The 18130-nt window shown below is 43.0% G+C and overlaps 1 protein-coding gene and 1 long non-coding RNA gene across 5 annotated transcripts in view; both read left to right on the top strand.

The window, feature by feature from the left end:
- Positions 1-13614, top strand: part of LOC107316206 (uncharacterized) — a 67870-nt gene extending 54256 nt beyond the window's left edge. For all 4 annotated transcript variants that reach the window (XR_014948951.1, XR_014948946.1, XR_014948947.1 and 1 more), the window contains one exon: positions 13059-13614. This is a non-coding gene — a long non-coding RNA (uncharacterized LOC107316206). The remainder of the gene's footprint in view (positions 1-13058) is intronic.
- Positions 13615-15404: 1790 nt separating this feature from the next.
- Positions 15405-18130, top strand: part of PDZD8 (PDZ domain containing 8) — a 45403-nt gene continuing 42677 nt past the window's right edge. Inside the window, exon 1 of the mRNA XM_015867462.3 lies at positions 15405-16424. Within this exon, the coding sequence (XP_015722948.2) occupies positions 15550-16424 (875 nt within the window). The 5' untranslated portion in view covers positions 15405-15549. The remainder of the gene's footprint in view (positions 16425-18130) is intronic.

The following is an 18130-nucleotide window of genomic DNA, read 5'->3' as shown; positions in this document are numbered from 1 at the left end:
ACTGCCCTGGGCAATGTTGCCAACTTTAGCTTGGGCTGAAAGTGTGACAGACCATAGGACTCTTTTCTGAGCAGATTCATTTGAGTAACTGAAGTACCTGTCTTGTCCCTTAGCACCAATATAGCATAATGTCATTTTCTCATGGCTCTGCATGTAAGCAAAGAGGAGGCAAAAAGGAGCTGTGCAGAAGACCTCCTTGCGTTGTCCATTAGCTTTCACTAACACTGGTCTGGAAGTTTCAGAGAGGAAGAATATTCTGCTGGCAGAATGCCAGGCTGATTAGATCAAAATGAACTTCCAAGCAGAAATCAGATGAGTTTCTCAGGTTTCAGATGAGCTCAGTGGGCTTCTATGCTGCTGCCTGGCCTGGTGGTGGGGAGAGCCTCGGCTCAGTCCTGTTAGATCCCCAGCTCTACTAGGTAGCTGGGAGCTCATCACCACTATATTTATTTGGGTATTATATCACTGCAAGCAGTTCATCAAGCTGATGTAATCACCTGGTTGGTCCCCTGGGCTGGGTGAGGATGCTCTAAGGCCATGCTTTGCTTTTCCAGAGGCTGCAGTGGAGTTCAAGAGCCCAAAGCTCTGCTGGTAAACAAAACAAAACAAAAAAAACCTGAGCTACCCTGAACAACACCCACCCCAAACCAGTTCAAAACCCTCCAAAAATTACACACAAGAAGGCAAAGAGGAGTTCAAAGGCAATGATTTTGGGTTGCCTGCAGCAACTTAATTCCATCTTCTGCATAAAATCAATTTTTCACTTCTCTAACCAGACTGGTGCAGTTCTCCTCTCTCCTCCCAGGATGTCACCCAGGCTTCCTGCATAGGATCTGTTCCCAAGTTTATCTCATCTCAGGTTCTCTCTTCCCATAAAGGCTCAGTGTCATCCAAATCTTCATGCCAGCTCTTTCCTTCTTGCCCTAGCTCCTGCCTTGTGTTCACCTTTACTCACTGCAGCGTTTGAGGCTGGCATATAAATAGTTTGAGGACCCTCGCTTGCCCACAGGGGGTAAATCTTGGATGAGCCCAATTGTTAATTTCTAGAAGCCTCTACTGAATATACATGATTTCTTCACTTTCCCTCTCCCGCTAGCAGCCCCCAGTCTCCAAATCTCCATGTTTTTTTCCCCTCTATGATGCCTTGTTTCATCTGTTCCTATCAGATCACCTCCTCTCTTGTCTGTGGGGATGCCAGCAGGGCAAAAATATTACAGATAAAGATTTTTCATCCTCCCATCTCAGTTACCTACTTACTGCAAGCCTACCAAAGCAGACCTTCTTCTCTCTCTCCGTGTCTATGTGATTGTCCAGTGCGATGGAGGTGTTCTAGAGAGAATCAATCTTTAGTGAGCTTTCTTTCTACTACTTCTTAACGTTCATAATAGGATCAGTTTCTCATTCCTGAGAGAATAGATCTGAATTGTTTTTAGTAGAAAAAGAGGGGCTGATGATCAGCCAGTCCTTAGCTTCCAGAGAGCCCCCACACCTGTGGTCTCCCAGCCCATGAGCCTGGACATGCTCCTGCTCCATGTTGGCCTTGGCATTTCCATGCTGACCTTTATGTGGTGTCATTGCCCAAAAAGTTTCTTCCTCTCAATCCCAATGTCTCTTTCCCTCTTGAGAAGCTGGCAATGCAAGGAAACACTCTTGTGCATGTGTTGCCCTGCATTTGTATACATGGTGACAGGCATACTGTGCTGACTTAATAAAATGAGCTAACAAGATCTCGTGAACAATATTAATACATAAAGTAGTATTTCATTCTCTCCAAATTAGGATGGTTTTTGTTTTGCTCTTATAAAAATCTTCCAGAGCTCTGAAATGGATCAGTAGTGACATCCAGTGGTCGCAACCTGAGACAGCTGTAGTAATTTGGATTGTGTTAGAGCAATCTGGAGTTCTTGCTAGTTAAGAGGTATTGTGGATTTCTTTTCCTTGGGGCCCTTGCTCTGCCTTGCCCCCACAATGGAGTATTCTTGCCCCATTTGGGTTGAGCTTTATTTGTTCCACACAGACATGAGCTAAAGTTTTATGGAAGAGCCTGGATTGACCATATATCACCAACTTGCTGGTGTCATCAACACCATCAGTTTTCTTGAAGGGCTTTGGGATTCATGGATGGTTTCTATCTGTTTTTGCTTCTGACCATGCTGTCTGAATAAAGGGTCTGTCTTCACCTTACAGAGGTTTTACAGATTCAAGGGTTGTGTATGAAGGGGTCAAGAAATGGCTAATCGTGTTTCCTGTTTGGTTGGTTGATTGGCTGGTTTTGAGTGAAATACGTATTGAATACAGTTTCCCAATGCAGACACTGATTAAAACTTTGACAGCACTATTTCCATAGTTTTAGAATAGATACGAGATCTTGTAGCCCAACCCCTGTTTGGCAATCCTACTTCATGAGTGACTTTACTCTTACGGTGTTATCTCAGTGTTCCAACCCACAAAGTGCTAAATACAGCAAAGCACATACCTCAAGAATCCATACAGCTCCCTGACCTTGAGCAGGCGCGCACACACACACACACTCTGTCTTGGATTGGAGCCATGCTGTTTCACTTCTTGCTGATCCAGGATTTCAGAGTGACTCAGTTGCTGATGAAGAATATGCACTGGGCCTCTGAGTCGTGAATCAGCTGTTTTGTGGGATTCAGTGTATTTGGAGAGCTGCTTGCTTCTCCTGTTTGCTATGTTAGAAACATACCTACCAGCTTTATGCACAGCTGGGAAAACAGCACATCAGCACCTATGCACAGAATGCTTTCTTCTTACTAAATGTGAAACTGGAAATTCTCAGCTCTCCCTGAAGAGACAATACGCCTTTCTTAACTGAAGTGCTGACGCTGTGACTCTGTAAAGTAAATCCTCAGTAAAGTAGTGTTTCTCACTTGCAATGTAAGAACTGAAATTTACAGACACCCTGACAGCCTCCTGCCTCTTGGTGAATTCCAGTCCGAGCTGACTGCTGTGGTTCAGCCCAGGGTTCAGGCAGATAATCGTGTTACTGTTGGTTAAAGAGCCACTGTGTGTTCTCTGAAGCTGGGGGCTCAACCACACGTGTACTTCCAGACCCTCACAAACACATGGCTAAAATGCATTATCTTAAATCTCTTTTTGCTGACATGACAATGAACACATTTTTCTCTCAAACATGGGACAGGCCAAGAGCATCTGGCTCCACTGACACACGGTAAGTAACTCATTACATTGCAGGAACTCCCTTGTTTTTGAACCCTGAAATGCTCCTGCCTGTTTTACGAGGCTGATATACTTGATTAGCACTTGAGTCAGGGTGTTACACTGAGGCCCTTGAGCATTAAGTCAAGCCTTCATCCCATAGCTGTGTGAAGTGTTGGGTTAAAAGCCCTGCTCATTACTCACTGTTAGCGTTTAGAATGTGGATGTTTTGGGAAGTGACTAAATATACAATGTCTAAAAATGCACATACCAAAACTAAAAAGCAGAGGCAAAGAAGCCAGCCCTTTAGATCCTGCTGATGCTTAATCTGAGATAGCAGGGCAATATACAGTCCAATGAGCCTGCTAAGAGTGGGAGCCTTAGGACACTATGATGACAGTTGTAACGTGACTTTTTGTTTTGCGATTATAAGGATGGCTCACATTTCTCCCCTTCTCCCATTTCCTGTAATGCTTGTTTACTTAGTAATGCTTGGTCTTCCTTTGGGATTAAAAGATGCAAGGCTACAAATAGGACACAGATGGCAGCAAGCTCATATCATTTAATGTTCAAGAACCAAATGCTTATAATTATTTTTACTCTGCTAGTACTTAGTCATATGGTAGGTCATTCATGTTAATTTCTAAGATAGGTATCTTCAGAAAATCATGACTCTGGTTCTTTCAGAAAAAAATGGGATCACTTCTTAATCATAAATGTTACGCCCAAAGAACTTCCAATCTTACAGTAATAAAGTTACTATCTCTCTATTAATGTGCTGAACAGGAGCTCATTGTTATACAGAAGTCTGATTCCTACTAAGGGAAAAGAAGTTATTAGGCAGTGACTGCCTCCATGTGCTCTGAGCCACTATGTGAGCCATTGCCTGGGTGTACCCTTCTGTAACTGGGTCTGACACATCCCATGAGCCAGCACAGATTGCCATTAACAGATGTCAGATTTTTCAGTAGTCTGGAAAAAAAACAGGATGCAGTGGAGGAGATAAAAGTGGAAAGTTTTATGTAATCGCTGCCAGGTTGGATGGTGAAACTGGTTGGATGAGTGGAAGGAAGAGAGAAATAAGAGAGTAAGTCTGGTCTCTTAGCACTATTGTTTTTTATGGGACGGTAAGCCTAGTAGGGGTAAATCTCTCATCCTATAGAAAATAATAAAATTAAACTTGGCTGAACACAGTGCAAATAGTGAGATTTGTTTTCTTGGAGGTTGGAGAGTTTTGTAGGCCTGGCAGCTCGCGAAGTAATCAGACTCAAAGGGCATGGTTGGATTATTATTATTTCAAATCTCTGGCAGGGATATGGTCCTTAGGTGATGCACCTATAGAAGAAGCATAGAGTGTGGCCACTGACAGAAAAGACAAAAGGCAGCGAGCTGCTGAATACACTGTGCTGTCTGGGAATGTGGTGAATTTCCTGGGTGTCCCAGTCTTTGTGATTGTGGGATGGATGAAAGATCATTTCTGCTACCTGATGTTGGAGATACAAGATTTCTTTCTTGATTTTTATAAATACACAGTCTGGTACTGCCCAGCTCCCTTGACAAGGTCAAATTGTGTTGAGTACAGCTGGAACAACAGAACTGCATTGTTATCTGGTTTCATGTAGGCACTTAAAAGGCAAGTAGCAGGCCTAAGCAGGGGCAAGTGGCAGCAATACATTTATGTCAGTAAGGCTTAAGTCCACCCTTTGCTTATGGCTTCTAAAACTATCACTGAAAAAGAAAATAGTGTTTGTGAAAAAGAGACAACATCTGGACTATTCTTTTAAAAAATTATTATTATTTTTTACTTCTTCTTTGTTCTTGTGCTGGAAATCTCAGTTACATTATACACTGGAAGATTATTCCTTAAGTAGAAAATACAGAACTGACCCTAAGGGCCGTATAAAGGGACCAACCCAGATCCCAGTGAAGAAATAAGAGAAGGGACTGGTAAAGTACATAACCATGCATTAACTTAAGCTAGAAGAATTTGTGCATCTATCCAGCAGTGTCTCAGCTATTGAGACAACTGGGAAATAGCATAGTTGCTGTGTGTTGATGTCAATACCACCAGTGGAAGTGGGACCAAAAGGGAAGTGGGGGTGAGTGAATTCAATGCTGGTTTTACCTGGACCTCTCACAGGCTGTTCTGAATGCATAAAAATGTCAGCTTTCATTTACTTTATTTCCATTGCCTTCTTAGAACCTCTGTCATAAAAAAAGAGTTCATTATCTACAGGTGAGGTGAGTGGAAAACATACTCTTGCTCTTCTAAAGATGTACAGAAATCTCTTCATTGCAATAATTGCTTGAGTTTGCCTACATAACTATAAAGCCTTCCTGTTAACATCAATAAGTAGTGCTGAAACTAAGCGTTTAAACAAGATATAATGGCAGATTATTGCCTGTGAATGAAAGGCACTTAGTTTTTCCGGTACTTTGTTGCTAGATTTAGCATTATATTACAGGAAGCCTGAGTGGACAAATGTTGGCAAGACATAATGATGTAGTATTCTTTACTGTTATATGTTCTGAGTTTCTGATGCTGAGGTATTCTGGAGAAAGTATGGGCTTGTTTTGTGTCTTTCAGTATATTCAAGAACTAAGTTTTAGAGCCCAGTGTTCTGGAAGATCTGTGAGGATGAAGGTCTAGACTATATGTAATAAGAAAAGATGGAGGTCTCCCTCCATTCTTAACCTACGTGGAAAACACATTTTTCTTGTGATTGTCCTCTCAGTTCCATTAGTGTCTATCTGGATCTACATGTCCAGCAAACTCTTACACGTTACTCACTGGCATCTTAGGGCATTTACTAATAACAAGTTACCAAGTTCATCGTGCACAAGAACACACTCACTGTCAGTAGCAGACCAGCTCATGACTTAGGTGAGCTAAGGAGCAAGCAGGTGCCAGCTAAAACAGGGTGAACCAAGGCAATGCCAAAAAAAGTCAGACTTGTGCTCAGAAAAAAGTAAGTAAGAAAAAAAAAACCAAACAACATAAAACAAATGCATTAAGTTCATTGAGCATAAAATCTTCAGCTGATAAGAATCAGCTATTGCAAATTCCCATCGTTCATCAGGGATTCTGGACTAGTGAAGCACTCAGTATATCAGTGGTGTTGCTGAGAGTACTGACAGTTGGGCCCCACATGTGAGCGGTGGGCTATGGAAGGGAGATGTGCAAGAGTGAAGATATGCATTCCTCAGAAAAGCTGTGAATCTGATATCTTAATAGCTAGCAAGAATCATTTTTTTTTATTGTTTACCAGAACCCAGTGTTTCTAAATGCTCGCCTATGATACAAAAGGATTCTTCATAATGCTGCAAAATGGGATAAAAAGGAAGTGTGAAGCATGAGTCACTAAGCCACAGGGAAAGAAAGTGCAGTGTGAGAGACCGCAGCACCCTCACTTGGCCTGTGGCCCTTTGATAGAGCATAGAATAGCTTCCTGCAATGGAGCCTGAACAGGGGCTGCATTCAGCTCCCCAACAGGAAAAGAGGTCAAGGGTATTTATTCGAGCTGTCCCAGATGTGCCCACATGACCTTTATTAACAAATTATCTAAACGGCTTGTAATTTTCCTAAGTACTTTTATCAGGTGTGACTTGAAGTCTTACAGAGCTAAGCTTGGTCTTCTCATAGGGTTTGGGTAACAGCATCCTATGGAGGATGGGAAGCAACTTAGTTGTGTCTGAGGTGAGATTGAGGGCAAGAGCCCTGGTGTAGCTACTTATGGAACTGTCCTTTCTCTCTGTGTTTAATATCCAAACAATTACAACGATGTACTTGATTGTAGGGATGGAGCAGGCTCCAAATTCACCCAAAAGCTGGAGCCTGGGTGTAGAGTGACAAGCTGAGCCCAAACAATGAAGAAGGTGGGAAGAAATCTATTTCTGTAGATAATAATTGTGTCAAAATAAAGAAAACACCACCAAATATATATGTGTGTGTATATCTATATATCTATATCTATGTATAAACCAGTCACAGGCTGTAATACAACCAATATTGCTACTAAAAGTAGAAAGTTGAGAAAGTAGATGGGAAAAGTCAATGGTGTGTGGCTGAGCAGCAATAGCTTCTTAATCTTTCTTCACTGCTGTGACCTCTTCCTTCACCTAAATTTGAACCTGTGCATGCTCTTAAAGGTGACTGTCTTGTGTCAGGTAAACTGCTGTTGCCAGTAAATGAATCTTGCCAAGAAAAAATGCTTAGACACAGTTACTATTGGAAGAGTCATACTGATGAGAATAGCTGTAGAAAAGAAAGAAAGAATTTGGCTTTGTGGAAAAGCAATATTTTCACCCTCCTGAGTGGGTTTCACAATTAACTTAGCATATACTTGGAAATGTCCTTGACAGTGCCCTTTTAACCAAGGAGAAAGCCGGCAAGCTCATGTTACAGCATCAGATACACTGAGCAACTGGTGTGGAGGAAGTATTAATGTCCGCAAATCTCCTGTGTAAAATCACAGACTTGCCTATGAACCTACAGTGGAGCAGGCTTCATCCAGCTGCTCTCTGGCATGGATCCTGAACAGATCTTGCAGTTGGCCCTACATCTTAAGTTACTCTCCTCCCCCACACCCTGTTAGTAGCTGTAGCCATTGCATTAAGCATTTACAGAGCTGCTGATGGCTGCCCTTTTCCTAGAGGTACAGACAGCTCAGCTAAATTGTCATTGATGGGCTCTCCTAGGCTTTCTCAGTAAAACACTCGCAGCTAAAGGTGCAAGAGGAAAGGGTAAGGTAGTCTGGAAGGAGAACTGCCGAGATGACTGCCAACCAAAACAGATCAATAATCATCTGAAGAAATTAGTTCTACCCCCTAACAACAGGGAAAGAGAGGAACACCCCAAATGAAACGCTTTGCAGGAATAAGATAGGAGGCTGATACCAACTATCCCACCCCAGGCAATTGTGTAGCACCAGGACTCACCTCTCTGTCTATCTGCTAAAGAAATCTGCTCTTTCTTGAAGAGATGTAGAATGGGGCAGAGCTCACTTTTTCTTGTTCTGGCATTCGCTGACACTCTGTTATTGACAAGACCTCTTGCCGAAAGCGGCCTCCCTTCTTATCGTGTAGTTTATACATGCTTATCTGTGGCTGCCTCTTCCTCTGACATCCTTTGAGCCTAAGCCCCTCCAGAGATTGAGCAGAGAGGTGTGTATATTGATAGAGTGGGTAAAAGATGAATACAGTCTCATTCTCCCTGGCTTGTTCTCCCTCCAACTCAGTACAAACAGTAATGCCAGACTGTGTATTAAGCATCTAAGCTAATGAAAGATAAGTAGTTCAGCAGTCTCTTAACCAAGTCCAGTATTTTGTTGTTGTACAAATCCAGTACACATTTATATACTATTAATGAATCCAACACTTCTGCAATGTATACCTGCGTTACCCTTACATAACTCCTGTGTACTGCAGGGTATAAATAATTCCTTTTATTGGCCGTTACTGCTTGTCTCTTGAGAAGGTAGCAATGAAAAGGAAGCACTTTCTGCTCCTTTGCAGAAAAGCAGCTGCTACACTAAATACAGCTCTGAGCTTAGCCTGCTTTCTGCCTGTTTCAGCTCTCTAAAATCTGCATTTCCCCCTGCAAACCACTTTGCCTTCTGTAGGGGCGAGAAACCAGGCGAAATGACAGGACTAGCCATAGATAACAAAGAAAAATACCAGGTATGAAGAGGTCTGGAAACCCATGCCAGCCTTAACTCAGCTTTATATTGGCCTCAGTGGGGGATGAAGTTCTTGGGAAACAGGTCAGAAGACAGATATGCAAGGAAAAAAAAAAACAACATGCTGCTTCATTTCTCAGAAAAAAATATTATCTCTCTTCCTGCTCCTCCTCTAGAAGCAGCAGTAGATTCCTGAGATAAAACTGTTTTCTCTGTTCTTCCTTCCTTTCCAAAGCTCTGCTTGCACAGCAGCTCCTCTGCTGCAGTGTTCATGGGCAGCTGGGAGCTCATGGAGGTGCCTTCCATCTCTTTCCACCTCCTCACCACCTTTCCTGCTCCTCTGTCTCCCCAGACCCTCTCCTGAGCACAGTGTGCCAGGGCAGCCTCTGGTTTTATGCTCACTTTCCATTGACTGTGTAAAATCCATTTGAGGGCTCAGGTTTTCCTCACGAATGTTTCATATTCTCTTATTCCCTTACTCCTCCTGTGAGAAGAGGAAGTTCTTGCAGGTTAATTTTCCAGACCAGCTGCACGTCAATAAACAGTTACACAATATTTACTTAGTGCAAAGGAAAAAAGCCTACAGTTATCTGCTGCGTTGGGAGGGAAAAAAGAGGTAGGGATCATCTTTTCATGCCTCAACAATGGAGTCCTGCTGGATGAGCTCAAAGCAGCATCTGCAGTGGAGACAGTTAATGTTTGTGTTTAAAAAAACATGAACACGAGACTCAGGTAGAACATTTAAAAATAACTGTTCTTCATGTTGCTACGGAGACCTTTATTATAGCCGTAGTACGTGATGTGCATTGATTATGTTCCACATAGGTAGTATTTCTCACTCAGACTAGTAGAAACTGACAGTTCTCCCACTTGAATGAGACGGTATGAAGAAGCATGCAGGTCGTGGTGGAAAGCAGGTCTACGTGGGTTTTCAACTCTTAAAAACTCTAAGTGTGCAGTTTTAGTGCTCTGTTTCTTGCCCTTGCAGATATCCCTTGTTTAATGCATTCTGTCTTCTCTACAGCATAAGTGTGTAGGGTTGTAGCGATGCTGGTGATAAACAAAGCGATTAAAAATAAAGGGCTATAATTCATGTGGTTGGCAGTGCGTGCATTTACAGCTCTGTTAAATGTGAGTAGTTTCAACATATTACATTCAAGTAAAAAAATATACTGACTGTTTGAAAGACTGCATTTGCTTTTGAGCTGGCTTGATTAGACCATAGTACCGAAGGCAGAAAACACGTTGGTTGTGCCCATGCATGTGGGCTCCTTTATAAAAATGCTGTTAAGAAAACACTGCTGATCAAAAGCTGTTAAGTCAAAATCTTGGCAAAAAAAAATTATATTCTAAATATTCTGAGCTTTGCTCGTTCCAGTAAAAATAACAGTGGATGGAAATGAAGCCCTCAAAGACCTTCAGTTTCACTTCTATATGACAGTTTTCATCTCTCAGAGTTTTTTTTTAATATTGACTTGGATTATATAACCTTGTATGGATGAGAAGTTTTTTGCAGAAACGATTCAGGAAGCCAAGCTTCTTTGGGGCTTATTTCATAGAATGTTTTAAATTTCGCATTGAAAATATTTACTTCAGTTTTTCCATTTGTTAGACAGACAGCTCAATAAGTAAATTCACGTAGAAGTGTATAAGGCAGCACTTCAGGCAGCTGCGGTTTTACAGCCATGCTTCTGAAGCTGTTGGAATAACTGTAGTTGGTGGGTAGCATTTATAAATGATTTGCTGAGATTCTGAGGACAGCAGACAAGTGCCTTCCTTCTGTCAGCCGGCAGACCTGAATTCTGCATTCTCAGTCTGTCCTCTCTTTGGTACGTGACTGAAGCTACAAGAAGGTGGCCTGTCCTCAAATGGGAAACTATCCTTTGGTTAAGAATGATTTGAATTTCTTCCTCTGTCAGAAGTTTGGAACTGAATGTGAAGGACACAGATTTACAGTAATATTTCTCTTTGTTATTGTTAATCTTCTCCTTGTCGAGGCAGTTCATTTAGCCCATTCCCCTAAAGTCTTATGCCTTATATAATTACGCCTATGTACAAGGGTAAGGCTGCGTAAGACAGCTATCCAAGGAACAAGATGCTTGTGAAACTACAAGTCGCTTCTGCCCTTCTAAATGACACTTTTCAGGGTGAAACATGAGGTAATGTTCATAGGTGCATTCAAATTTGGCTCATGTTTGCCTTGCTCAGAACAAATTCTGAACAGAAGCAGCACAGACACCGTAGTATAAAACCAGACTATGAAATAAACTGTAATAGGATGAAGGCAGGAATAGCAGCATGGTGCTTTCTCAGCAGAAATGTATTGCTGATAGTTCTTCCGTCCATTTCAGCAATATAGCTATTTGTCTTACACAGCTGGGCAGGGTAATATACTATTACAAACATGAAGCTGGGAAGTACACAGGTTTGCAATTATTAGTGTCATTGAAAGTCTTCAGGCTGCGTCCTTATGCTGATTGAGTTTGTGCAAGAACAAGTTGTGATAGAACTACCTGCTTAATGGCTGGTCACATGAGTCCTCATGCTCTATCTTTTTGTTCTTTGACTCCAGAAAAATCAATACAGGCACAGGAAGTCTGTTGTAAAACCCTGTTACCAGGGAGGAACAGAAACAAGATTGTGAATTAATGTTTCTGTTTGCTGTTCCGTTGCTTGCTGCCAATACAAAGCAAAGCCAACCTGCAGCTCCAATGCTTAGATAGACGAGTTCATCTTTAAAGTGTGCATCAGCTCTTCAAATGTTGAGCCCATCCACAAATTCAAAATTGTTTTTAATGCAGTTTATTGAGGCTCCTTGTGTCAGCCAAGGGCTGATTTGGAATAATCCAGGAAGAGAGCCAAGCATTAAAAAAAATTAAAACATGAGGTTGTGGCACATCTAAAACATATTGATCACTATGTAATTATACTTGAAATGTATTAGGGGAAGTAGCTAAAACAACCTGCAGCTCTGAAAGAGCTGATGTGGGAACAGGCAAGAGGGCCTTGGGGAGGCAGGCTGCCTTATGAGGGATGGCAAAACTATTTCAGAAAATGTAGAGGAAAGTTATGTGAGTGAGCGCTAAATGACAAATGTGGTGACAACAATCCCAAACTTTTCACTTTCTGAAGATTAAGAGAGCTATCATTTACATGAAAAGCAGAAGCCAGGGAAGCAGATGCAGCACGAAGGAGCATACGTGTGACAAATCTCACTTGCGTCTGAATTAAAGAGCAGTTCCTGGACTTAAAGTGCAACGGCAGGCTGGAAATAAAGGAAATCTTCCATTTGCCTTGGATACTGGTAATATAAAAAGACTGAATTTGTTACATTTACATTTACAATGGCTTTTTTTCTTCATTTTAAATCTTGGATAAGCTATCTCAGAGCTACAGTTCCTAAGAGGAGGATCTTGTTTCATGACATAATAAAAGCCAGTGTCTGGTGAGATAGCAACAGAATCCCTAATTAAGAGACAGGATACTCTAAGCTTGAACATGAGCCTCTTGAAGTAAGTATCCAAAGCACCTTTACATCCAAAATGTTAAGCTCCTGATTAAACAAGTATAAAGTACTTTTGATTATAATTAAAGATGAACTTCAGTCAAAATACTGGCTTTGTGTTAGGGCCAAACTAAACCTTGGATCTGAACCCTCATTATCATTTGTTTTGACACATTCTAATCAGAGCTATTTGGGTTCTATTAATAACAATCTCAAGTGCTTTACTTGTTGCACCTAAGATGGCACAATCGCTCAGAGTATCCCTGGTATCCCTCGGATTCTCAGTCATCCTCATTAAAAATAACTTGAAGATAACTTCGTGAAGTGGGGAGCGGAGGAATATTGCTCATCTGAACTGTCCTTGAGGGATCTGGAAATGAATACTGATGCAGAAGAGGGATGGATGACAGATCAGTTGGAAAGAAGCCTTTGTGGGGAGCAGAGGGAGGTGGGGTGAGCTCTTTCTATATTGCAATCTGCTTCTTCATATGGAAGAATAAACACTGGGGGAAAAAGAAGATAAACTAGATGGTATCAAAGGAAGTCTGACATGCTTTAAAACTTCAGTGTTTTTAATGAGGTTCACTCCAGTAAAAGGTAGAATCACCTGATAAGTAGATGACCTTGTGCTTGGCAGAATTCAAAGCCAGAACTGCAAGCAGTCCTAATCGCTCTATTTCTTTTCTTTTTTACAGATCTTCAGAACTGGACCAGATCAGCTGTAGTGCTCTCTCAACGGTAGGAGCCTCAGGACAGTTGAAAGGAAAGGATGAAACAGCAATTTGTCATCAGTGCAACTTCTAGCAATCTTTGTGGTTAACAGACCGCAGTGGATTTCCTTCCTCCTTGTGAATTTACCTTATCACTTTCTAAATCCCATTTCATGCAATACCATGAGAATGATCATCTAATTTTGGTCCCTAAGACATGAAATACAAAAACAATAGGAGGCCAAGGAAAGAACGAAACCATTTTTCCCAACAGATATTACAAAAACATGCAACAATTATAGCACGTTGACAAAGAAAATTACTAAAACCACTCATTACAAAATAACTCAGCATTTCCTGCTGTGATAATGAATTTGTTATTTAGACCACTTCACCGTCTTTGAAAAATCACCACCTGTAATTGCTTTTCTAAGCTTCTGTTAAGGGTGTTTCTCTGTTTGGTGCCATGATGTCAAATGAAAAATGTGCCTTTTTAACTGAAAACGCCATCTAGGCTTAAATAAAGTCTTTCCAAACTCTTCTTCTACTTTTTGTATCAGTTATGAATGAGAAGAAAAAGGACAAATGTTTCTAGGATGTCACCACTCTTTGCCCAGCCGTGAGAAATCCGCTGTCTGTGAAGTTATGCTACTTCTTCTCTATTACAGTACCGACTTTTATGTATTTTGCAATCCTTGTCCACTATCTCTGTGGTAATTTCTTGCAAAATGCTGAAAATTTAAAGCCCTACACCCACAATTTTATTGCCCTACAGTCTGATTCACAAACTAAAAGAATATGCCTGAGTATATTTTCTGAGAATATATTCTAAGATAATCTAAAATATTCTAAGAATATTTTCTGAGTATTTTTCTTGCTTTGCATATAGGTGAAATATTCCCTTTAACAAATAATTCTCATGTTAAAAACAAAAACAACCATGCACACCAGGTCTAACTTATGCATGTGCAGCATCCTATTTAATAATTCACAGCTGTACAAAGAACAAGCAGGTGAGTATATTCCATACAGCTGTACAAAGCTCTGTGTAACCAGAGTGGAAACCAAATGACTGCACGCACCTTTCTATTTATCCAGACCTCTAAAAAATGCAAACAGTAATTTCTAATCTGAAACCAAAGCCATACATGCCTCGAGGCCCTTTCCAGATGGTAAGAAGACAAACCCTTCCTCCCTTTTATACAACATAAGGTTGTTTTCTCTCTAGAATAGTTTCAATCTGACGTAATGTTACACAACATTTTTGCACGTCCTTTTTGCACTCGTGTTCATAATCTCCGCTGCTAATTCTGATATTGTTGAAAATGCTGAAACCCACCCAATTCTTGCTTCACAACGTGTCTCCAAGATCGCACAGCTCTTGATAAAAACACTCCTGGGGAAGGATAAAAGTGATTACTGAGCTCAGTGCTTCAGATTCTTAAGCTGCCATCAGGTGTGTAAAATGTGCCAGATTTTCTTCTTTGCTTGTTTAACAGAAGAAAAAGCTCAAATGAAATACCTGCTTTTTTTTAACCTGGTGTTCCTCCTGACCCCAAAGCTGTTATTGCCTCTCTGAATATATTATTCCTTTCCTGAAAAGCCATTTAGTTGCAAATCCAAACACTTTCTTACTGCATATGCCCATATTAGCCATGGTAAAGGCTTATAACAGAGCAGATCAAATTCTCTACTGATGACCTTGCTGGTATTTCTATAGAAATTGCTCTGTTAAACACCCAGCCATTTCAACTTCCAGTCACAAGACCTTATAAAAAATTCATACGCCGAAAATCTCTAGTTTCAAACCACAGCTCTGCATCATTAAGAGCTTTTCAATCCCATAGACATTATGAAAGGGGGGGGGGGGGGGGCGTTTTATCTTCCCAGAGCTTCAATTTCACATTTACTCCTCCTCCTGCCTGCACTTTTAAGTAGCTCTGGATGGAAGGAGGCAAAAATATGTGATCTGAAGAGCACAGGGACAGGTTTATATCCCATCACCGATGGGAGAACTTGAGAACAAGCTGTACTTCGAGGTTTAGCCCCAAACTTCAATCAGAAACAGGAAGCAGCGAAGGGGCTTTGAAGGAATCCCGGCAGCTCCGTGTATCCCGAGGGGATTTCAGGATCTCCAGAGGGGTTTCACCCACAACCCACCAACCAACCACCCCTCAATGACAGCCCCATCCCGACCCCATAACAACCCGCGCACCCCAACCCCATCCCCGCCGCTCCCACCCCCGCGCATGCTCACGCCGCACAGTGACGCCATACCTACGGGGCCTCCCTCTCTCCACCAATAGCGTTGCTCGGAGGCCGAGCTGGCCCCGCCCCCTCCGCCCTGCCGCCGCCGCCGCCGCCGCCGGGCCGGGCCGCCGCGGGGTGGACCCGGATGAGGCGGCGGCCGGCAGCCGGTAACCTCGGGCCGTTAAACGCGAGGCCGTGAGGGGAGGGAGGCGAGCTGGGGGCGAGGATGCTGCCGCTGTACACCATCTTGCTCTCGGCTCTGGCCGGCTGTTTCCTCACGCTGCTATTACAGCTGCTGCTCCTTTATAGGAAAACCCCGGAGCCTCCCGGTGGGACCGGAGCTGACGACGGCCTCGTCTATGCTCGTGTCGCGGTTGGCCGCAGTCTGAAGGACTATCTGCATGGCACCGAGCCTGTGGGCAGCCAGGCCGCACCGGAGCCGGCCCCGGCCTTGGCCTCGGCCCCTGCCCCCTCAGCGGGCCCGGAGCCCGGCACCAAGCAGACCCAGCAGCCGGAGCCCGGCCCGGAGCCTTCATCCAGCGAGGAGACGTGCCATTTCCTCAACGCCATCTTCCTCTTCCTCTTCAGGGAGCTCCGGGATACGGCCCTGGTGAGGAACTGGGTGATCAAAAAGATCAAAGTGGAGTTCGAGGAGCTGCTGCAGACCAAGATGACGGGGAAGGTGTTGGAAGGGTTGAGCCTCCGGGAGGTGTATCTGGGCAACGTCCTGCCCGTCTTTAAGGCTGTCCGGCTCATCCGGCCCGTGGTGTTCAGTGAGGAGGGCTGCCCCGATGAGCTGAGCTTCGAGGTGGACCTGGAGTACAACGGCGGTTTCCACCTGGCCATCGATGCAGACCTGGTCTTTGGCAAGTCAGCCTACCTCTTTGTCAAGCTGTCCCAGGTGATGGGCAAGTTGAAGCTGGTCTTCACGCGCCTGCCCTTCACACACTGGTACTTCTCCTTCATGGATGACCCCGTTGTTGTCTTCGAAGTCAAGTCGCAGTTTGAAGGGAGGCCCATGCCTCAGCTCACTTCCATCATTGTCAATCAATTCAAGAAGGTTATCAAGCGCAAACACACCCTGCCCAATTACAAAATCAGGTAAGAGATGGCCTGTGCCCACAACGTTACTTGGGGAGGAGAGTGTTGGAGTTGATTATGTTCTTAGTAGTGTCACACCTACTGTAAAGTGAGATTTCTGTCAGTGTTTCTGCATCTGGGGTGCTTGTGCACTGCTTATTGATAACACTTTCTGTGAAGTTAGGCATGGATTTGCAACAGGTGGAAGAAACCATTGCACAGAGACTGCAACAAACCCCAAAAACATGCAGAACTAAGTGCTGGAGATATTATGTGCCAGGTTCTGTCAGGTGTCCAACAACCAGATTATGATCACCTTTGGGAAAGGCAGAACGCTGGCTCTGTGGGACAGCACGTGGCCTGGGGGTGGCCTTCTGCTGCTGGTCAGCCACCTTGGCCAGAGCTGTGGCTGATGCTTGTCCAGAGAGAGACAAGGGTTTTGTTGCTTAATGTGAGACAGGAATAAGCCCTCACACTAGGGAATATTTCTGGAATCACATGATAAGCAGCGCCTTCCTCCTTCCGGTTTGCTTTATTTCTTCAGCAACTTTGTTGAAGTGTAGAAGCTGACAGGGGTTGTGTTGCTACTGTTGCGGTAAAGCTTTGGGGAACTTCTTGTTTGGATGTTTGTTTGGTTTGGTTTGGTGTTTGCTTTTTAAGCTGAAATGTTTAAAAAGGCAGATGTTGCAGCACGTACAATGCTAAGTTCAGGGATGTTTCTGTAGTAAAGTGGCAGGCAGCATCGATTTGATTCCACCTTGAGTTCTGATTTGAAAGATAAATACTGCCTTGCCTCTGTCCAGGTATACAATCTTCCCCTTATCTCAAGTATCTTAACGCTCTTAGGATAGGATGTTTCCTTTCTCTCTGGTTCATTTCTTGTAGCTCTTGTTACCTGTTAAGGAAGGATTTTTGTTGACTGCATTCTTCTCCAATAAGCCTTTTCTCTGAGATTCCTCAGGCGTGAGTAACTGAAAATGCCTGTTTGAAGTGTAATTAGCAGTGTCATAATATTAAAGGCTTTTCATCTGGTTCTTCTGCTATCTAATTTAGAAGGGTTCTCATGTAAAATATCCAAGACTTAGAAAGTCCTCAGGGGGCAGTAGGTGGTTTCTTAAAGTAATGCAGTGGTCCTTTGGGACTTCAGGGTACTGAATAGTTGTTTGGAAGGTCCTGGGCAGCAGTGAGGTTATCAAGAGCAAGGTCACTGCCATCCTTTTGCTGTTTTGGAAAGAGACTGAAGCTGCTAGATATGGAAAAGAGCCCAAAGGAGGGGCTGGGGGAGCCCAGTCTCAGTGACAGTGAGCATTCTCAGCATACCTAGAAGTAACAAGCAGAGTAAATAATCTTTATGCTCTCCAGACAAGTTTCTAGCCTGTCTATGGAAGCAGTGATGATGTGCTCTTCCCCCTAGCAGCAGGATAAAGGCTTCTTTGCTTTTCCTTTGGGAGATTCACCTGGACAGCAGGCCTTTCTTCTTGTATAGATATAGAGGATTCTCTATATCTCAAACATTCTGCAGTATTCAGCATGTGGGAGCTACTGGTATGTTAAAGAGACTGGAGGGGAGAAAGGAAAGAAGCAGAGCTCATGGTTTGGGCCAGAAATGAGTAGAAGTGTATGAAGACAGAAGCTTAACTGATACTGAGAGCAACACAAGACACATAAAATGTTATAAAACTGAGAAGAGTTAACTTATTTTAGAACGTTTGTTCTCTTTAACTTGT

The sequence above is a fragment of the Coturnix japonica genome, chromosome 8 (assembly GCF_054131305.1).
Source record: "Coturnix japonica strain WE chromosome 8, WE-NBRP24, whole genome shotgun sequence".
In the NCBI taxonomy this organism is placed as follows: Eukaryota; Metazoa; Chordata; class Aves; order Galliformes; family Phasianidae; genus Coturnix; species Coturnix japonica.
The sequence above is the reverse complement of the archived record's forward strand: the minus strand, read 5'-3'. Positions and strand labels throughout refer to the sequence as shown.